Source organism: Talpa occidentalis, unplaced genomic scaffold (genome assembly GCF_014898055.3).
Source record: "Talpa occidentalis isolate TD23 unplaced genomic scaffold, MPIMG_talOcc4v2.1 talOcc4.11, whole genome shotgun sequence".
Classification (NCBI taxonomy): Eukaryota; Metazoa; Chordata; class Mammalia; order Eulipotyphla; family Talpidae; genus Talpa; species Talpa occidentalis.
Window position 1 is genome coordinate 80,633,838 of NW_023601104.1, and position 22,235 is coordinate 80,656,072.

Below are 22,235 nucleotides of genomic sequence, written 5' to 3' on the forward strand. Positions count from 1 at the left end.
TTGCTGAAAAGGAACTCTGTATGGCAGGGAGAGGTGTGGGGAGTATCTGAATCCATGTGCTGTTTCCCAGAAGGTTTTATCAAATTTGGAGCTTTTACTTTGTTTTAAAAACACAATCTTAAAAGAGAAGCATCGATTGTTTTCTCTCACATCTCTCTGAAAAACTAAAATGAGAGAAGTCACTGCTTGGCAAGGTTCAGACTTTGGCAAACGTAGCCATGAGATTGTGGCGCTTTGTGTGCTCACTGAAGACAGGAAAACAATAGACGCTCTAAAAACTTCAGGGGAAGAAAACGTTGATGATGCTACTTTCATCTGAGGAGCTATACAATACCAGCTTGCGGGGGATTAAAAAAGGGCACTTTTTTCCCAGTTAGTGGTTGCTCTTTTTTGCTCACCACTTGGCCACATGCTGGGAGCAGCAGAGAAGTTTAAGACAGGCGCCCGACCTCTAGACACTTTCAATCTGACACTTGGTTTTCTGGTTGATTCATTTTTTTTTTTTAATTGCAAAATTACACCATATTGCTTATGTCCTAGAAGCTGCGCATGGTTTTTTTTTTTTTTTTTTTTGCAAGCAATACCTTTTCATTCAGTTTTGCTGAAGGAATGTCCTTCCTCCTTTATTTCCTAATCCCATGTTCTCCTCTCTTGAGGAAAACCCTCCAAGAAGTATTCTGAGAAGAAGCCAAACGCTCTGGATTGATTGGAAGCTTCCCTTGCTTCCCACCTGGGACATGACTCCAAACTCTAGCCAGAGTGGGTTCAAATCCCAGCCTCATCACTTACCAGCTGTGTGACCTTGCCGTAGTTATTAAATACAGTGATCCACGTTAGATACAGATACAGATTACATATTTTATGAATTGCCACATTTGCTAAAATTTTTTATAACCCCCAAATCAATATCCGGTGCTTTCATGGTCATTCGTGGATAGGTACAGAGTGAGAAAAAAACACTGAGTCATTTTACAAACACACTGCAGCTGAGGTTGAACAAAGCACGCTTTGCCTTCTTTAGTTCTCATACTGTGAACCGGGGTCCTTCCCGTGGTCTGTTGGGCACCACAATTTTTGTGCTTCTTGTGATTTTGCTGTTTAAAATGAGCACCCGATCTAGTGCTGAAACATTTAGTGTTCCTAATTGTGTGAAGGCTGTGGTTGCTTTATGAAGGAGCTAAGCTTTGTTCAGGAATGAGTTACAGTGCTGTTGGCTGTGAGTTCACATTATTGATACATGTCAAATAAGGTGTCCTAAAATGGACGAAAACACAGATAAATAAGGCCATATATTGCTCAGTTAACAAAAATGTGACCGGCTACTCTCAGGAACCTAACTCTCTGTTTCCTTTTGGAGCAGTGGTTCTGTGTTTGCTAACTCAGTGTTTGTGGTTCTTTCCAGGACACAGCTACCAGGAATAGGGAGCATGCGCTGTCAATGGTGGAGTCTGCTAGATCTGAGAGGCAGCTGCCTCCAGGGCAAGCTCCTACTACAGGGAATATTGGTGGGAAGGCAGGAGATGTAGAAGTGGTTCTGGCCATGTGGAGTAACTCAGCTGGGCACAGGTTTCCTATCAGATTAAAAAGATATATGAAAAAGATGTAACCACATTTGATCACTTATAAGGGTGAGTTGTTATGGGAGATCAACCTGGAAATAGAGCATAAAAACTGCCCCCCATAATTATTTTTTTAAAAGATTTATTTATGCATACAAGAATTGGGGTATAGGCCACAGGTATGGGGGATGAGAGAATTCACCAGAGACAGAGCGGGAAACAGAACAGGCAGATGGACTGAAATGCACTGCTGAGGGAAGCAGTGAGTAAGTCAGGAGAGGTCTGTTGTGCCGTGTGGGTATCTCCCTGGCTGGGGATCAAACTCATGCTGCAGAGGCTGCAGATAGCTTCATAGGTTACATCTTAACCCCTTGTGCCACCAGGGAGGCCCCCCCATAAATCTTAATTCAAGGGTATTTTCTATCATCTATGGACCTACGTAAGAGTTGGCGGAGAAAGTTAAATACTCAAAACCTATGAACTGCAAACTTTCCCACAAGCTGATGGTAGCCCTCACCACACAGGCTGTAATACTTGTTCCACTTATTGATTCTGTTGGCTGGGAGAACCAGGCTTTTCTGAAAGGGATCATCTTGTCCCTTCTAGTTGAAAAGATCACAGAATGCTTTAATTTTCCCCAACATATTCCCCCACCCCAACCAACTCTGACTTTGTGAAATGTCTGTAAATTGTCACGCACATAGCATATGAGAATGTGACAGAAAAAGGGAAGTCTTCATTTAAAATGACTACAAAATGCAAATGGAAGGGAAGAAAGAGAACCTGGGCCACCATGGGCCGTGGCCTCGAGCCCCAGTTTGTGATTTTAAACGTCCCCCTAAATACCTTGTTGGACTCTTTAGATTTATTCCACACATGCTGATTGAGTGCCTCCCACGTGCAGCGGGCACTGGGGTAACTGCTGAATAAAATTAGGTTCCAGACCTGCTTTCATGGAGCTATTGCCTCGCTGCTAGGGGAAGTTAACAGTCTCGTTTATGGTGGCTCCTTGGGAAAAATTCCTAGAAGTTGGAAATTTCAGTCAATGGCTCCGCTCATGAAATTTTAATTCATTTTGTCAGACGCCTTCCTAAATAGTCGTGCCGAGTCCTGTTTCCAGCCAACATTCATGCCATCATTGGTTATGGTTTTCTTTTTAATCTGTGCCAACCTTATAGGTGGCATGAGATGCCCCATTTTCTTCCTTTTCATTTCTTTGCTTTTAACTGAGGATGGGCATCTTTTCTTGGGAATACTCCATTTTTGTTTCTTCCTTTTTGAAGTGGCGTGATAACTCTTTGGGTGATAACTCTCTTTAGCGTGATAACTCTCTTCTCATTGAAAAGAACCAGTTTAAGAGTTATACATTTAAAGTATTCACCCTTTTCCATCTGTATGGCAAATATTTCCTCTTTGGTTTGTCATTTATCTTGACTTATGCCCTCTGGCACCACACACAAATTTTTAATTGTTATGCAAATATGTCAATGTTTTCTTTTGATTTGTTTCCTTAAGAGAAATGGTGCCAAATGTGAAGGTACTGTTGTGTGCTGTATGCAAATAGTCATTTATTTAATCTTCAACACAACCTATTCATGGGTCTTGCTTATATTCCCCTTCCCTCCACCTTTTTTTGGAAGATGAAGAAACTAGGGAAGAGTATTAAGTACTTGGACCAAGGTTTCTCCAAAAGCAGTAAAGTGAGACTATGAACCTATTCCAGGTTCTTTTTTTGGACCAAGATTTCTCCAAAAGCAGTAAAGTGAGGCTATGAACCGAATCCAGGTTCTTTTTTTTTTTTTAAGATTTATTTATGCATACAAGAACTGGTACAGGCCAGAGGTGCAGGGGTGAGAGGATTCACCAGACAGAGTACAGAACAGAACAGGCAGATAGACTGAAATACACTGCTGAGGGGAGCAGCGGGCAAGTCAGGAGAGGTCTGCTGCGCCATGTGGGTAGCTCCCTGGTCGGGGACCAAACTCATGCTGCAGTGGCTGCGGTTAGCTTCATAGGTTGTGTCTTAACCCCTTGCGCCACCAGGGAGGCCCGTATTCCAGGTTCTTATGTGAAACCCCATGTAGGTCCCCTCTGGCCTTGGAATTCAGTTCCCTGTGAGGGCGTTTATTTGCAGAGCCTTTATACTCGCTTATAACGTCTCCCCCATCCCTGAGCGCGAGCGCCCAGCCTTTTATTTCTACACACACTACTAGGCCTGGACTAGCTAGATGCTTGGTAAATTCTTGTCGACTGAATGAATTGACTAAATCTGGATTCTGGATCATCAGCTCATCCTTGTGTTTATGCTCCAGAGGACTTGACAGCTACTCTGTTTCCATTTCGCCTCCAGCCAGAGACTTGATAGGCTGGGTTTGGCCTTGGCCAGGGCACCTGAGCTAACGAGCTTCACTCCACCAGTTCAAGACTCGCCCTTAGCACACACCCCTTTTTGCCTCCTCAAATAAGTCTCTTGGCTCTGTTCCCTGCTGGAGAAATTCGAATTAAGCCTTTTCCCAGGCTCTGCCCATTAGAACCTGTCATGGAAACAGAATGTACCAGAGGAAATCCCCAAGACAGGAAGACCAGAAACTCCAAGCAGTGCTTAACTCAGCCTTGAAACTCACCCAGAGGTGTAGGTTCTCCTACTATGTGGTTGGATCTCTCTCCCATCTGCGAGAAGCGAAGGAAGTGAGGGCTTAATTTTTTCTTTTTTTACACTATTACACATCACATAGCATTCTCATGGGTTATCTCAAAGAGACTTAGTCAACCCATGACTAAGGAATTATCTTTGACCATAATCTTTTCTCTCCTCGTAGACAATCATGGGGCAGGTCCTTTTGGTTCTTCCTTTGAAGGCTCTCGTGCATTCATTTTTCCAGTCTCACTGACTAGTCTCTAAGTCAGTGATTCTCAAAGTATGGTTCACAGAGCAGCAGCAGCTGCACCTGGGAACTGGTTACCTATGTGAATCCTCAGGTCCTCGCCCAGACTTATTGAAGGAGAAACTCTGGGGTGGGGGCCGCAAGCTGCATTTTAATAAGCCCTACAGGCAATTCTGATGCACACTCAAGAGTGAGAACCACTGTCCTCACGGAACCCCTGCCTTCATCATTGGAACATTAGTAAAGTACTATAATGGATGCTCATTGTAGAACATTTGGAAAATGTAGACTAGTGTGAAAGATGCTGGCGAAGACGCCATAACACTACTACTCAGAAAAAAACACTATTTTCATTTTTCAGCAGTTTTTCTTAAAAAAAAAAAAAGTAAGAAACCATAATCTTTCTTTTCTTTTTTTTTTTTTTTTTTAAAGATTTATTTATTTTATTTATACAAGCACTGGGTACAGTCAGAAGCGCGGGAGGGTGAGAGAATTCACCAGAGCCAGAGCGGGGAGCAGAACAGGCAGAGGGACCGAAGCACACTGCTGCGGGGAGCAGCGGGCGGCAGGAGAGGTCTGCGCGCCATGTGGGACGACCCTCACCCAGTGGCCGGGGATTGAACCGGCGCTGCAGAGGCTGCGGGCAGCTTAGCAACCCAGTGCTCAGCCGCTGCGCCACCGGGGAGGCCCTTTATTTTCTTTTAGATGGATGATTGCAATGCTTTCTGGGTGGTTCTGCCTGCTTTTCATCTTCCATTTTCTCCTTTCCTCTCCCCAAACTCATCTTGGATCCATGATCCCACCCCTCCTTTTTTGAGATGTAGGTGCACAATATATTGAGTTGATATAGGTGCACAATATATTTTAGGTGCACAATATATTGATTTGATACATGTGTAGTGCAGTACCGTGGCTTCTGTGGCTTTCGCTAACACCTCAGGCTCATAATGATCATTTCTGCCTGTGTTGGGAACATTTAAGTTCTAGTCACTTAGCAAATTGAGCCTTAATTAATTAATTTATTTTTAAAGATTTATTTATTTATGCACACAAGAACTGGGGTACAGGCCAGTGGTGTGGAAGTGAGCGGATTCACCAGAGACAGAGCAGGGATCAGAACAGGCAGACTGACTGAAAATACACTGCTGAGGGGAGCAGTGGGAGAGTCAGGAGAGGTCTGCTGCGCCTTGTGGGTCAGCTCCCTGGCTACTGATAGCTTCATAGGTTGCTTCTCAACCCCTTGCATCACCAGGGAGGCCCGCAAGTTGAACCTTTATAATAGTTTTGTTGTCTGTGAGTGTACAAGGCCTCTGGAACATGTTTTTTTTGCTAGTTGCAAGCCCTTCTACTTTCATTCGTTTGTTCTTTCTTGCATATTTCTGACAGTGCAACTTCTTGACTAAAAAATATTCCTAGTTCCTTTCCCCCCTGAATTAGTACATATAAACCGTGCACTCAGCATTTAAGGAGTTTTGTGATATGTGTTTCTACTTATCCATTTATATGCATGCTCCATGGGAACAAAAACTGGGTATCTCTGGCACCAACGCAGCACCATGCACTTGGTGGGCACTTGGTAAACATTTGCTCAATGAACCAGCACAGCTTTGAACACAATCGAGTCATATTTGATAAATCTGTTTGTGTTCATTCTTTTCTCCTACGTGGAATAGCAGTTTCGTGTTGTGGTGCTTTCTTCAAATGCACATGTCTGGGACCCTTCCCGGGAGACTCTAATCCATTAAAGGTGGCTTCCCAACTCAGATCCAGAATCTGCCTTCCCCATTTCCACAAGCCAAACACCAGCCAAACACATCTGTATTAGATCTCCTCCTTCCAAAGTCACCTCCCCTCCCTTCTGTTCCCAGGCCTGTTGTGCTGGATGGTGCCACCTGCCCCTTGCCTTAGCTGTTGGGAGGCGTGGGCTGAAGGGAGAGGTCATCTGACTTAGGCTAAGCCAATTGGACTGTTTCCCTGAGAATATGAATTACTAGGGGAAGACTGAAGATGAAGGTGGTCGTGCTGACCGTCAGAAGGTCTTTGAACTTGGCACAGGCAGCAGTGAGTGGTCATAAGTGAGCGGAGGAAGCCAACCTGAGAAAGGAAGAGAGTGAGGCAAAGAGGGCTGGGGAAAAAACTGCCTGGTGACTCTCAAGCGGCACAGCCCTGCAGTGCCGCCCTTCCCAGGCTGACTGAGTTTCCCCCACCCCTTCCATGCGTCCTTTTCCCTGGGGTCAGCTTGGAAGGATCCCCGAGGAGACCGTCTTTCCAGGCCTGTCCCAGATGCCTCACCCTATGTGCAAGTCCCTTGCATCTTCTGTTTGCATGGTCTCCCTCTGCTCATCTGTTCAGAGGTTACTGTCTCAAGGGGGATCATGGGACTTTACACTGAACTATCCATAAAAAAAAAATCATATTTATGGTCAATTAACCAATGATGGGGAAAGGCTTTAATATTCTAGGGCAGAGAAACATTGGCGAAGAACGCACAAAAATCCAAAGGGAGTGGCATTCCTTTCCACCGAACAGGAAGCTGAGGCCCTATACCGATGAGGGACTGACGGCTGGAGTACGGGTCCCCTTTTCCAGGATACTTCTGTGTTCTCTGGCCCAGGCCCAGATGGGGCTGCAGAATGACTGTATGAAGTCCCCAGTTAGGAAATAAGTGTCCAAAGTGAGTAGGGCACACATGGGGTCTGCTGTCAAGTATGTTTTACAAAGCAATGGTTTCTACAGTTGCACTGTTTTTTGGTTTTTTTTTTTTTTTTTTGAGACTCTCTGGGGCTAATTCACAGAAGCACTTTCTGAAAGCTGAAGAGGGCAAGAGAACAAGGTTGTTCTCCTTAACAATCTGTCCCTGCATCCTTTTGTCAGGGAGCATGTCCTGGAGCTGGGGTGCTATGGAATCACAAGGTGAAAAGCCCATGCTAGGCTTCCTGTGGCTTTCAGCAACCGTCTGGATCCCCCATTTCAGACAGACATGCTTACCCTGCTCTCCACAGCAGGCTGGGTTGGTCCGCCACTTCCTCTTCAGGCTAACACCTCACACCTCTGCCGCACTTGTAATGGGGGAGAGAAATTAAGAAACAGGTTTCAGACTGGAAGAAACCAGAAACAAGCTGAGGGAAAGAAAGGCAAGCTCATCAAAGGCGCTTACCTCCCCACACCCTACTCTCTGCTTGGGGCTTCTCTTGGCCCCACGCTTGCTTGTCTTTAAGTTTTGTTCATTTGGTTCAGATGTTGGAGGCTAGCAGCTTGCATGGAAAGCTTAAGTGATAAGTTCCATGTGCAGTAACCTTCAGCTTACAGCCCCTCATTTTGTATTCTGAGAAAGGAAAGAATAGGTAAAAGTAACACGCCACCACCTCTACTTCATGTAAAGAGATTTCTAGCTTGGGTGTAAGTGTCCTTGGGGTAGGGAGGGTGAGGAGCTGGTGGTGAAAGGGGATTATTTCTTCCTCTCTAGGCCAGAAAGGGGCTTGGACAAAGGCTTCTCCTTCCTTGGATGGGAGATTCAGCACCCTCAACTGATTGGCCAGTGGAGGGGTGATGTTAGACTGAACGCTTGTCCTGCCGTGTTACCAGCAGTGACCCTTAACATCCCTGGGTTGAGACGCAGAAGATGTAGTGTCTTTCCTACCTCACACCTTTCGCATATTGACTTTGGCTAGGTCACACCAAGTGCTCAGTAATTAAAGGGGTGGGGCTGATGACCTCAGGCTGCCCTTGGGCCTCCACCCCAGAATCTTGTGCTGGCTGGGATTTTTGATGGGACTGGTAGGATGAGTCTGCAGGGGCAGCCTTGCTGCAGACTTGCCACCCACCATCTTGAAACTCTGTTGGGGGAATGATTCTCAATTGGTTGGGGTTTCCTTGTTATTTGCAATTAAAGTAATTTCAGAAGCCCTGTGCGTTCCCCATCTCCCTCTTCCTCCCCTGCCCCCTTCATTGGCTAGGTTATAAGGTGTTATCAGCTGGCTGGGGTTCTGAGGGAGTGCACACCCCACCTTCACACTGCTCTTCTGCAGATTTCAGATAACTCCAAAGGGCCTGTCCATTGATTCTGGTGGGTCCCAGGAGGGGTGGGGCGGACTGGGAGTGGTGTGCAGTCACGTTCATTTGTGTCACCAGGAGGGCGTCCTGCTGGACTCTCCTTCCATCTGCTCCTAAGGCAGCTGCTGCTTGGTGCGGCTCCAGCAGGGGGTGGCCAGTCTTTGGAGGCCCCTAAAGACTTGGCGTGGTGGCTGGACGACGCAGCGAATTGTCCAGAGCTCAAAATGTGAAGGATGTTAGATTTGTCTCGCTGGGGCGCACAAGTCTTGTGTTGACCACAGCCCACTGGAGAGGCTCCTGGCGCGTGGCCTTTAGGACGGGCCTCTTGCTCCGTACTGGCCACCCTCCCTGTCTTGGCAGACAGGTGCCCGCAGATGACACCTGGGGCGACCACCTGAGCAGGAGCCTGTGGTGTCTTTGTGCCTTTCCTCCCGGAGGGGGTGCGGGGTCGGCGGCCCTTGGAGTCCGGCCCCGACTCGGTCTTTGGAGAGGAGCAGAGAGGAGCGGAGTCTAGTCTCTTCTCCCCCTTGCAAGCCTGGCCCGCATCGTAATTCTTTTTATTTTTACTTTCGAGCCTTGTAAGGCAGGCGGCGGGCGGTAGGCGCGTTCTGGCGACACGCTGGCAGCTGCGCAGCGCCGGGCCGCCGCCGGGGCCGGAGCGCAGGGAAGGCGCAGGCCACACCGCGCCCGCCGCCCGCCCCGCCGCCCCGCCGGCCAGGGTTGGGGCCCGCGGGTCACCAGCGTCCGCGGCGCGCGGAGGGCCAGTCCCGGCGGGTCTCCGGCCGGGCCGCGCTCGCGCCTGGGGAGCGCCGGGGCGCGGGGCCGCTCGCGGCGAGGGGGCGCGGGCCGGGGCTGCCTGGCGGGGCCGCGCCGGGCGCCCCAGGCCGCCGGCGGCCCGGCCCACGTTTTCCCTCTCTCCGACTCCCTCCGCCCCCCGCGCGCCCCTCCCTCCCGCCCGCCCGCCCGCCCCGCGCTTCCCCTCCTCCTGCCTGGTCATGTGTCGCCTTTTTTGTTTGCAGTGGAAACAATTTCTCGCCGCTCGGCGCGCCCCGGCCCGACGCGCCGCGGCGGAGGCGAGCGGGAGGCGGGACGGGGCGGGGAGAGCGGCGGGGCCGGCGGGAGGACGCGCGGCGCGCCCGGCGGAGCCGCAGGTCCCATGCCGCGCCGCGACCCCCGCGCCCCTGCCGCTCGCGCCCGCGCCCGCGGCCGCCCCCCGCCGCCCGCCGCCCCGCGCCCGCCGCGCCTCGCCCGCGCGTCCTCAGCCGGGCCCGCAGGCCATGCCCGCTGGGCGCCCTCGAAAGTTTGTGGCTCGCGCTGAAGGGCAGCGGCGCCCCGCGCCCCGCTCCGGCCAGGTGAGTTCGCGCCCTGCTCCCGCCGGCGCCCGAGTGCAAGTGGGGTGCCCCGGGCGGGGCGCGCGTCCCGAGCCGTCCCGGGGGCGAGCTCGGGCTCCGGGCGGACGGCGACTCCGCGGGTCCCGGGGGGAGCGTGCCGGGCGGGGGGCCCGGGAGAGGCGGGCGCCCCGCGCCGGGAAGTTGCGGGGTCCGGAGTTTCCTGTCCCGACGTGCGCGCTGCTGCCCGGGGCCGCGGGGTCCGAAGCGACGCCCGGGAGCACGGAGTTGGCATTGTCCGCCGAGGACCGGGTCCCCGCGGCCGCGGGCCGAGGGAGCGGGTGCCGATCGCGGGGGCACCCCGAGATGGGGTGCGGACTCCTAACAAAGATCCCCCCACCCCGAGCTGGGCAGGCTCGGCACCCGAAGTGAGCGTCTCCAGAGGCCCGACCCCTCCTCGCCCCAGCCCGCTTCGGAGCCCTCCCGGGGCCCTGCAGAAGTTGGGGGACGGAGGGCTTTTACCGATGTGTTTTTAAGGCTCGCGGCGGCGCGGCCAATAAAAGGTTTATGACATCTGACCGGCAGTGGAGGTATGCGGGCTCCCCGGCGCCCTGCGCTGGGAGAGGAGCGGTTTCCCCGTCGCCCGGCAACGCCGCTGACTGACGCGGGATGCAGCCAATCGCCGCTCCCGCAGGTCCCCTTGAAATGTTTTTGACAAGTACAGTAGCCCCGAGTGGGGCGCGTGCACGTGTGCGCGCGCCCGCGAGCAGCGGGGATCCGGCCCCCCCCAGACTCGCCCCTGCCTTGCTCCGCCGGAGGAGGATTTCTCAACTTTTTAAAGTTCGCCCTGGACATCTGTGCAGAGCTGGGCCAGCAACGTCTTTGTCAGTTTTTTGGAGACCTGATAGCGGGCGAGAAACTCGCTTTCCTGCTGAATTGTCTCTGTTAAAAAGCAAACAAGACAACAAAACACAGCAAGGGGAACAAAACAAAAAGAGGGGGTGTGGGTGAGGCGGGGCTGGCGGGGGGGGTGTGGGGTGGGGGGGAAGCATAAGCCATACAGATAGAAAAGTTGTAAGGTCACCACTGATTGTCTGGTGGAGCAACCTATTGGCAGCAGATTAAAAATGTTTGCTCAACTGCAGACTCATATGCTCCAGATTCGCTTTTCCCCCATCTGAAATAGAAGGAAAATGGATTTGGCGAATTGTGCAGTTAGAGTATAATAATGGAAAACTCCTCGGCGGTGGTTTCTGGGAACTGTTTTTGAACATGGGACTGCAGTGATCTGCCGCTTTTGATACTGTTACTATAAAATGCGGTTTATAGGGATGCTGTTAACAGTGGGAGGGCAGACGGGAAGGACACAAAGCAGACAAGTGATCCCAGGGTGCTGAGGCTCCCTAGCCCTCTCTTCTTGACAGTGCCTTTTTTTTTTTTTTAAATAAAACCATATTGCTGGCAATGTTTGTTTAAAACAAAAGAAAACATGGAGAATAGCGTGTTAGTTCCTTTGGGAAGCGACTGACAAATAAGCAAATTAAAAAGAAAGAGAGCAGCATGTTGTCATAGCAACAGTGCAATTAAATTACTTTACTGTCAGCCATGATATAATTTTCCTGTTTGGAAGCTCAGGAGACATAAAACTTTCATCTGGAGCTGAAGTTGACTCCGGTGGCTGGGTAGTTGTTCTCTTTGGTATTGTGGTATTTGGATAGTCCTGGTTATCAGAAAATTAGGTTTTGTGTTGGGATCAGAGGAAACTTTGTGGGAGATGGTCTTTGAACTGTCCATCAAGAAGGTAAAAGTAATGTCAGGCTGGTTGCTGTCATATCCCCAATCTAAAGGCCCTAGCTCATTCTTTAAAAGGCGTCATGTGCTATTAGAAAGAAATACTCCCCGGGGATGACTGGTAGGTGTCTGAACTGCCCTGCCTTTGTGGGAACTAGATACCCTGTCAAAGTTTTCTCTTGTAGCAGGGTTTCTCACTGTAGTTCTAGACCTCTGCCTTCAGACTTCTCTCTGCAGCTGTTTACCTCCCTTGTGGAAGAGGGAGAGAGAGCACTGCCTTTCCCCAGAACTCTTGACTGGCTCTAGAGTGCCCCATGTTATGCTTTCTAGAATCCCCTTCTAGAGCCTCTCAGCTGAAGTAGTGGTTATTTTAGGCATGGCCTTAATGGACATTTAGAATGATGACATCTTTGCTTTTGATGTGTTCATTCTTTTTTCCCCCTTAGATTGCTTGATCTTATTCAAGGCGGGGAAGTAAAATAGACGCTCACTTCTTAAATGAAGCACATTGTTCAGCTCCACAGACGGAGATGGGAGTCCTCTGATTATCTTCACTGTGCTTTCTGTCTTACACGAGATCCAGAGGGTGAACATGCTTTGTATCTGTCCGCATGTCATTCTGTTTGTGGTCTCACCACCTCCTTTTTTTTCTTTTCTCGTCAGATAATTTGCTCCCTGTACTAGGTCATTGATAAAAATGGGTTGGAGACGGTGACAGAACAGAAATCTGAAATCTGTAGCGATTTTTGTTGAATTTTGTTGCCTTCCTGTCCTGAAGCTACCCAGTCCCTCTCCTGACTTTTTCCATTAATTCCACTTCAGTTGATGACTTGTCTTTACAGTCCCATCCATCGATGTGTTTCCTGAACTTACTTTTTGTCTGGATTGCAGGGACCCAGTAAAGTTAAACGTACTCCCTTTTCCAGTTAAATCCACAAAATTCCTTGTTTGCTCTTTTTTGACTGGCCAGTGGTAATTAAGTTGCAGTTTTCAGTTATGACTTGTGGAAGGAAAAAAAAAATCAAAGAAAACACTAAACAAACACTAAAACCAAGTCATGCTCTCTGTGGCCACAGTTAATTTCGAGTCAGATCTGACATTTTTGTTATGGAAACAGCTGAGCTTAATCGGAAACAACCGACATTACACTTACAAGTTTTTCTGTGGTCTTTTTTTTTTTTTTGAGAAGGACAGTGAGACCTGTAACAGGGACAGGAGCTCTGCATTGTGCTTATTTTGTTGTGTGATCTGGAAGCATATGAATTTTACATGTGTGTTTATACATGTATTGTAGGGAAACCAAGGTATAAGAAATAATGGATTTTCCAAAGTCACCATCTTTCCCTGAGCCAGGAAGACAACTGCTGGAATTGCCAGTCCTCTTGATGATGTGTTTGCACATTATCGGTGCTGATCTATTTCCAGTCTTGTGGGGTTGAAGGGTGACAAGTCACTGTAGTATCAAAAGCTTGGGGACCAACGTGACTGATTTAGGTACATCTCTATGAAGTGGGGTTGTGGGTTGGTGTTGCTCAGTGTGGCTGCCATGAGATGGGGTTCCTCTGTGATGGGGGGAGGCTGGACAACTAGGAGAACACGTCTGCCTTTCTGTTTAGAGATTGCCCTGCTCATCTTTTCTCTGTACTGTGTTTCCCAGGAGCCTTCACGTAAATGGGTCCAGTCATGCCTCCCAGTAAGAAGCCAGAAAGCTCAGGAATTAGTGTCTCCAGTGGGCTGAGTCAGTGTTACCGGGGCAGCAGTTTCTCCAAGGCCCTTCAGGAAGACGATGACCTCGACTTTTCTCTGCCTGACATCCGATTAGAAGAGGGGGCCATGGAAGATGAAGAGCTGACCAACCTGAACTGGCTGCACGAGAGTAAGAACTTGCTGAAGAGCTTCGGGGAGTCTGTCCTGAGGAGTGTGAGCCCCGTGCAGGACCTGGATGATGACACCCCCCCGTCCCCCGCCCACTCTGACATGCCCTACGATGCCAGGCAGAACCCCAACTGCAAACCCCCCTACTCTTTTAGCTGCCTCATATTTATGGCCATCGAGGACTCTCCAACCAAGCGCCTGCCGGTAAAGGATATCTACAACTGGATCTTGGAACATTTTCCTTATTTTGCAAATGCACCTACTGGGTGGAAAAACTCAGTGAGACATAATTTGTCATTGAATAAGTGTTTTAAGAAGGTGGACAAAGAGAGGAGTCAGGTAAGCCTTTGTGTCTGCAGCTCAAGGTTTTCTGTTTTAAATTTGTCAATGTCCTTCATTAAAAAATGTTCAGGGATGTAAATTCATCACGCTTGATGGTGCAGTTATTAACAGCTAATTTTATTTCGTTCATTTGCGTAGTTGTAAAGAACTTTCTTTCCCCTAAGCTTGTATTAGGTGAATCCTGTTTTTGGAGTTTGGGCTGCAAGGAGGGCCTCCCACTGTGGCATCTGATGCATTTTTGCTCCCTTGGTTGATTCTCAGTGTCATCCCTCCCAGGGGTCGCCTTGCTTTGGTGTTAGTCTAAACAAAGGTCTGTATGGTAAGGGCAGCCGTTAAATACAAAAATATATGTATATGTATTTTAGGAAAATTGCCATCAAGTACTAGAGAAAAACGACATTTTCTTTCTGAACATTGCTTGGTGAAAGGCAGCTTAAGGATTCTGGGATAAGTTGACACTAGTGGGCATTGGGAGGCGACAGATTGTGCTTATCTGCTCCAAGACCCGACGAATTGTCCAAGTGACTTTCTTGAAATCAGGTGTCTGGACTTTAAGTATCTGGCATCTTGGAAACTCCCTGAGGATGAAAAAATGGCTCAGGGCAAGTTCCTGTTAGAAGCTGACTCTCAAAAGGTGGAATTTTGACTCTAACATTTTAGCTTGAGCTTCCTGGTCTGCTAAAAGGAGATGGCTTGAATAATTTGCTGTATCTTTTGAGCAATGGAATAAGTGCTATGGAAATAAGATTGGCTGTTGGAACTGGGAAACAGAATTGTGATCAAACTTTGAGTTCTGGAAAAGCAAGGCAGCCACAGTTAAAATAAATAGTCCCTGAATGTTCCAGCCACAAAGTTTTCTTGCAACTGAGTTTCCCGGCTTTGTTTTTCTTGTCAATAACGCTGCTGTGTGCATCTGCAGGTCACCCTTTTTGAAGTTCAGGTTTGGGCTCAGGACCGCTATTATGTGGGCTCAGCAACTGTGGAGGGCTGGGGTTTTTCATTTCTCTCCAGAATGTTTCAGTTTTCAATAGAATCTTGAGCCCAAGAGAATTCTGCTTGTCTTTGGTGTGGAAGTGGCAGAGCCATATTTCTCTTTGCTGCCACTGGGCACGTTTGTCTGCAGATGCTGTTCACCCGCCTTTATGATCACAATGGGGAACAAGCATGTGGGGGTTGAAGAGGGGTGTTGCCTGGGAAAAAGAAAGATGTGGACCCTGGAGAGCTTTGCCTTTGATCGCTGGTGCGCAGGACACCTGGAGCCAGTGTGCAAAGTGAATATTCACAAGTGGCCCTCCTTCCCCAGGCCCTTATTTTTATGTGGCTATAACATTTGAAGGGCGTTGCCTTTAATCCCGGAGGGGAAGTTCTGTGGCAGTGGAGGAGCCAAGGAGCCAGCTCTTTTCTCCAGGTCTCCACTCTCCTCCCTCCTCCACTACACCTCAGTATCAACATTTGCAGACTGACCTCTGAACCTGGCTCTGTTGACTGTTGTAAGATCATTCTTTGAACTCAGAGAAAATTGGTTGCTTCCATGTCAAGAACTAAGTCTGTGGTATTAAAAGCCTCTGTGTAAGTAGGTCCTTGTGGTGAGAAATAGACAGTCTTAGAAAGCAATTAGGGTTAGAAAGTAGAGAAGAAAGTGGTGTTCAAAGGTGCCCAAAGTCACATGTCTCTGGTAAAGCTAGGCACAGGGCTTTGAGTTGGGTGTGCGACTGCGACAAGTCACCGCATGCCTGTGCTCGCCGGAGAGGGATTTAGCAAAGGTGCGCTCTGAAATGTCAGCCAGCCCCACTGCACGGTGTCTGAGAGCCTGGGAGGGTTAACCATCAGCCTGGGAGTGACAAGTGGGTGTGTGGGGCCCTCTGGCACAAGCGCCGTCTCCCCTTTGACCACCCCCCCCACATCATGTTTTCCAGGGGTGAAGGTTGTCATTCCACACATATCGCCTGTTGAAAGGGAGTGGTTTTAAGACTTGAGATTGTTAATCTTGTGAAACGCTGTTCTGGCTTCCTCGCCAAACTGACCTGTATTGGCATGTTTCTGATCAAGTGCCAGTCAGCTTTGTGGTTGGGAATTTGTTCCCAGTGTTTGTGATGCTGTGAGAGCAAAGCAAAGAGTGTGAGTTTCCCCTTTTTCTCCTTTTTTCCTTGGTTTACTCTAGAGCTAGCTGGTGGCTGCTCTGAGAAGTGTAGACTCCCAGTTACTTCCAGGTACTCCTAGATACCCCCAGTGACTCTCGGGTGCTTGCAGGTACTCCCAGATGCTCCTAGATGCTCTCATGTACTCTCAGGTGCTTCCAGGTACTTCCAGATGCTCCTAGGTGTTCCCAGGGACTCTTAGGTGATCCCAAGTCTTCACGGATGCTCCCAGGTGATCCCAGATATTCTCATGTGCTTTCATGAACTCTCACGTGCTTCCAGGTACTCCCAGATACTCCCAGGAACTTCTAGGTGCTCCCAGGTACCCCCAGGACAGTGAACTTGGCCCGTGTATTTGGGGTTTTCTAGTACGGCTAGCTGAGTAAAGGGGAAAGCATTTTCCCTGACACTTTGCCCAGTGAAAGTCCCTTGGGCTCCACAGGTAAAGTTGTTTTCTCCTGGGGGATTTTACTTGGCGATAGCTCCCACACTCAGGTTTGGCCTCAGCACAATGACTAAATGTGCCTAATGTTTATGAGAAATGTTAGCAAAAGGAGACAGTGGGAGCCTTGCAAACTGTATTCATAGGATTGGCCACTCCACTTAGTTTTCTTTTAAAAGTGTTGAGCCCAGTTTTGAACTTGACAGAACTGTGAGAACGCAGGGTGCTCTGATCCTAGTCCTGAGGGGCTGGAACACCTTCCCTGCTGACACCTGTTTGGATGGGGTGCTCAGTGAGAGCGCACTTGATTGCATCAGAATCACCTGTGGCACTTAAAACAATTACCATTTTTTGCCCCTGGAGATTTGGATTCTGTAGGTTGGAGGTGGGTTGGGGAAAATTGGTAGTTCTGATAAGCTTCATAGTTATGTCTGACTCGCAGCCAGATTTGCGAGTCCCTGAACTAGATGCCCTCTTGGGCTCTTTCCAACACTGAGATTTCATCAAGAACATATTCTTATGAATGAGTAGTCTGGAGAGCATAGACGGTTCTGCTTTCATTTTATCTTTTTCATTTTCCATTTTATCCTGTATAGGACTTTAAAAGATAGTTGTATTTTTTAGCCATGGAAATTTTCAAAACTACACAGTAGAGAAAATGAGTCTATGTGCCCATCACATCCAGATTTAATGTGCACAAGGGGTCTCTGGCTTCATTCATTTTGTTGTTGCTGTTGCTTAGTATTTTGAAGCAAATCCTAGACATCATGCCATTTTATCCCACGTATTTCCATGTGTATGAATAAGAATAACACACAGTTTCTTACATCACCACAGTGTCACCCCTAACAAAATGAACAGTTCTTTGATATTGCTTAATACTAGGTTCCTATTTGATGTCCCTGACGGTTTACAAAATATTTGCTTGTGTTGAGATTCAAACGTGGTTGCATTGCATTGGGTTGTTGTATTTCTTCTTTGTGTTTTCATCCTTAGCAGACCTACTTCTTCCCACTTTATTGTGCCCTTCCTCCTGAAAGAGACCAGTGCTTCCGGCTAGAGAGTGGAAGGAAGTGCTAGCAGCTAGATCACGTTCTGGCTCCTTGCCCCACCCCAACACCAAGAATACCTTATAGTGCATCTTGAATCTTCCCACATCAGGAAGACTGGATGACCCACTCCTGGGGTGGATGCTGAGGTTAAGCCTTGGGTTTGTGTGGGGTCGGCTGCTCCTTCCTCTGTGAAGTTACCCATCAGCCTTTCATCTCATAGTTTCATCTATTGGTGACCCTTGCCTGAATCAATAAAGATACAGTTGAGAAGTCTGGGAGTAAGTGTTATACCTCCCAACACAGATTGTATTTCTGACTGTAAGATTGGAGTGTAGTCATCTCTCTGGGTCCTTGTAAAAGAGAAGTAAATGCAGTTGTTTTCAGAGACTGGATTGTCATGGTTTTGGTTGGTATGTTTCTGTCTTTGTGCTTTTTCTTGACTTCCCCTCTTACCACTTTAACAAAACACATTGTTGTCATAAGAGGACTTTTAAGGGAAACACTGTACAAAAGGATATTTGTGGTATCCAGGCCTGAGTGCTTAAATGTAATTTTAGCTTATAAATAAAGGCAGCTTTCTTGGTTGAAAAAGAGCTGGATTGGAAGCTTGGACACCAGCTCTCGCCTTGCTGCTAGGGTACCTGGCTGTCTTGGCTTGCGTTTGCCCACATGAAAGAAGCAGGCATTTGTAGTTGCTTGGTGCTTCTTAATGGGGGTCTTTGTTGTCAGAGACTCAGCAGACAGTCTGAAATTAGTGACAGCAGGTCATGTGACTGCAGATTGCGCTTTCCTAGAGGAGCTCAAGATTTTGTTTGTTAAAGTTTTAGATTCTTAGTGGTACCTGTGACCCAGGAAAGGTGAAGAGCCACTTCTGCTTTATAATTGCAGTGGTGGACATAATGTGCAGTACTTCTGTGTTTTCCATATGCACCATCTCAATTCTTCCTCGCTACAGTCCTATGAGGTAGAGCCTCTCTTTTCCTTCTTTAAATTGATGTGGAATTAAACTCAGAGTGGTCACGTACCTTGCTGGAGGTCACACAGCAGAACAGGAATTCACCCTTACTCTCCCCATGCTGAAGGGCATGCTTTAATCCTGGTGCTTGATCATACTTCTCAGTACAGATGTCCCCCTTATCTGCTGTTTTGCTTCCTACAGTCTCAGTTACCCTAGTTAACCATGGCCTGAAAATACATTATACACAATAAGATATTTTGAGAGAAGACCACATTCATAAAGCTTTCATTGCAGCGTAGTGTTATAATTGTCCTCTCTTATTCTTAGTAATTGCTGTTAATCTCTTACTGTGTTTAATTTATAAATTGTCTTTACCATGGATGTATATGTGTAGGAGAAACATAGTCTATAAAGGATTTGCTACTATACCCAGTTTCAAGGATCCACTGGGGGTTTTGGAATGAATCTCCTGGGCATGGTGGGGGGAGGGGGGAGGGGGAAAAGAGGGAAGAGGGGGGTGAGCACCATGTAGGGGCCTGCAGGTGATTTCTATGGGCTTCCTCAAAATAGTCTACAAACATGACTTAAAGGGGACTAAAGTAACCCAAATAAACTTGGGGGGGTATAAGAATTTACTTGGGGGTACAAGATGGAGAAGGAGATTTCTCTTTCATGAGAATTTTTGTGCTGGGCTGAATCCAGTCTTCGTCAGCAAACAGAAAGCTGCCTCGTTTGCATGAAACATGTGGCCCCCTCTCAGTTTCTGCTTTCCAGGCCCTGACCCTGGCCCCCTGTCTCTGGGCTTCCTACACAGAGATGGGGCCCAAGTTCAGAGCCTCCTTTCCTGCATAGACGCTTCTGCTGCAGGTGTCCCCTCCACTTCCTGCCCCCTTGATCTTCGATTTTTCTGTCCTGGTATGTAGAATGTCTTCACAGGCAGTCTCGTAGACGGTAGCCCCTCTTTGGTGGCAGCACCCATCCCCTACCACATGCCAGTTATCTCTAGTTCCCTCCTCTTGGTGGTGTACACAGATTCGAGAGCCTTTTTCTTTTTCAGGACCTCTTTAACAGACTCGTGTGATTGATGTTCATTTTAGGAAGAAGAGATGACTTATTTATTTATATATTTATTTTGGATAAGCAGTGCTCTTGGAATGACTGTGTGGTGGTCCTGATCGCTGCGTTCCTAAACGTGAGAGCAGTGACGGGTGGTGAGCCAGGCAGAATGGGGAAGAGGTGGCTGGGCCTCTTCTGTGGTCTCTGGGGCAGCTGGGGGTCCTGAACCTCCTGAGCCGTCACGCACAGCAGCCGGGACACAGCCTCTCTCTCACTGTGCTCATGGCCTGGCAGGCTGCTTCCTGGGGTAGTGGCACAGGCTGCACCCTCTCAGAAGCATGAGAATTTACATGCAATTCTGGAGGGCCTGCATAAACACACCCCCATGTCCCAGGCCCCCTGAATTAGGAAGCTTTTCACACCAACATCCTATCTTCCCTCGAGGACCTGAGTACCACCCCCTGGCATGCTATCCTACCCACCCTGCCCTGGTTCATCCTTTCAGGTGCTGCTTCTTCCTGATTCTTCCAGGCCTGAGACATCTTCCTTGGGGGAACATTTCTGTTGTCTTGCTCTTGCCAGCTGTTCTTTGTTTATCTGCTCATGCTGTGGGCAGTACTTGCTATACTTACTCCATGAAGTGCAAAAAGGGTTAGAAGGAATGTGTGGTGGCCACAGCCTAGAAAACAGTCATGGCCCAGGGAGCCCCAACCCACAGAACTTCTGGCCTGTGGGGCTTTCTAGCAGGATCTCTTCCTTCAACACACTTTCCCCATTTTATCTGTTTTCTTTTCCTCACATCATTGCTTCTCTGGCCCTTCCATGTTAAGGGTGCACACTTTTCCAGTTCCTCCAGTGGCTCCCCTGCTGTTGACCTTGATGAGCATCTGTACATGTCTCTGGAGAGCTTGGTTCTTCTGTACCCTGGGCCTCCATGGGTGTATCTGTCCTGGATCTCTCCCCATTAACCGCACAGTGAGTGTTGCCTTCGCTTATGTGGAGCTTTGTGGTATCCTAGTAGATCTTTGAGATTCTTCTTCATTGATGTACTGCCTTGATATCCAACCAGCAAGAAATTGTTCTCAGAACCTCCCCTGTTGTGCTAAAGAGGCTTTGGGATTTCCCTTTGAAATCACTTTAGCTGCAGGGTAATTCTCTGCAGTAAATAATATAGGAAGTTGGCACACTGACCTCCTATTTGAAAGTCATGGGCTTTGCTTCCTTCACAAATAGTGATGGGTTGTTTGGATTAATTCATACTCCCTCGCAGCACCTTTGGTCATTGTAATGCTCTAAAGCTTTGGCAAGATGAAGAGAGATTTTGGATTTTTATAGAAAATTCCACTGCCTTATCAATGGGCATTTTTTGGGGACTCAAAACACAAGCTGATATAGATGTGTATATATATATACCTGCACACACACTTTAGCAGCTAATGTCACATTTGTCTTGATGCAACTTTATTAGCCAGGTCTTTGTGTTACAGATTTGGGTTTCATGACCCCCTTAAGGTATTTTATTTCTATTCTCCATCTTGTCACTTTTACCTTAATTTGTCTCTTCTCTCAATGAATACCTATTTGATTCAACACTGGCCTCAAGTTTCAGGCTGTGGGCAATCTCTCATGTGGCTCCCGTGGCTCCTTCCATAATTAGGAGGCTGTCACTATTTTTTACTTGTAATGTGGGGACAATGGCCCTTTGCTTGTTGGTTAGTTTATTCAGTGGAATTACTTGGTGATGTCAAAGATTCAAATAAAAAGTAGGATTTGGCTCTTGCCTTTTAGGATCTTACATCCCAGGGCAACAAAGCATCACATGGAATAAAAAAAAAAAAAAAAAAAAAAAAAAAAAAGACCATAAGGGCAGCTAATAGGCCAGGTGGAGAAGTGGGCAGGCCATTCCCGCTTAGACAGGGAAGCGTCCCTTCCCCAACAAGGGGTGGGGCTTTAGGAGCGGAGATAAAAGACAGCAGCGCTCAAGTTTGGAATATTCCCAATGGGAGGGAGTGCTTGAGTACGTTGTTAACAAAGCATCCTTGTGGTGTGGGGTGAGCACGAGACCTGCACGAATGGATTAAGTATGATGAGATTTGACTGTTTATTATAGAAAATCCAAATAACTGTGAGCTACACCATCTAGAAGTATGTTGCCTGTCATATAAAGTAAGTCTTGAGGAACTGGACAGAAGTCCACATTCCATCTGTCTGGCTATGCCTCTTTTCTCAGTGCTCTGCTGCTGGCTTCCATCCTGAAGTCTTCTCTTGGTCCAGGCTGTCACCAAGTAGCATACTCTTGGTTCAGAAAGCAGGAAAGGGTGCGCAGGGGAGCACCCAAGGGGGTTGTTGAATTAATAATTTTAAGGATCTTTTCCAGAAACCCCACATTCTGCTTCCATTTTATTGGCCAGAACCTAGTCATAGGGTCTCTCTTGGCTACAAGGAATGCTGGGAAATACAGTCTTTTGGTGGGGTCCATTGCAGTCCCGAATGTTGGTTCTGTCACTAAGCAAGCATGGGATTTTCTGTTCTAGATGCTTAGGAGATGGACGTTGCTTGACCCAAGGGTTGTATTGGGAGCTGTATCAGAGAGAGAAGGTGGTCAGGTGGTGTAAATAGAATGAAGAGTTGGTGGAAGAGCTGGGATGGATGCTAAGGGAAAACTTTCAGTTGCTTTAGTAATTTAAGTAAAGTTGAGATGGCGACCCACTTTTTATTTTAACACTTCCAGTTAACCAAAGGTTTGCTTCAAGATA

The 22,235-nt window shown here is 48.0% G+C and overlaps 1 protein-coding gene and 1 long non-coding RNA gene across 10 annotated transcripts in view; one reads left to right on the plus strand and one right to left on the minus strand.

The window, feature by feature from the left end:
- The window catches only part of FOXN3 (forkhead box N3), a 359,639-nt gene that overhangs the window by 142,825 nt on the left and 194,579 nt on the right, over positions 1-22,235 (plus strand). For 6 of the 8 annotated variants that reach the window (XM_037503725.2, XM_037503724.2, XM_054691729.1 and 3 more), the window contains exon 3: positions 13,274-13,830. In XM_037503725.2, the coding sequence (XP_037359622.1) occupies positions 13,288-13,830 (543 nt within the window). In that variant the 5' untranslated portion in view covers positions 13,274-13,287. Of the gene's footprint in view, positions 1-9,725; positions 9,850-13,273; positions 13,831-22,235 lie in introns of those variants that run through there. The other 2 variants (XM_037503730.1, XM_037503726.2) reach the window with 2 other exon arrangements.
- Positions 5,139-9,097, minus strand: LOC119239295 (uncharacterized). Of its 2 annotated transcripts, none has more exons than XR_005123802.2 (4): positions 8,452-9,097; positions 7,602-7,769; positions 7,433-7,503; positions 5,139-6,538 (listed from the first exon to the last, which is right to left on the minus strand). It is a non-coding gene; the product is annotated as an uncharacterized LOC119239295 (long non-coding RNA). The 2 variants fall into 2 exon arrangements; XR_008550424.1 differs by lacking the exon at positions 5,139-6,538 and adding an exon at positions 6,878-7,081.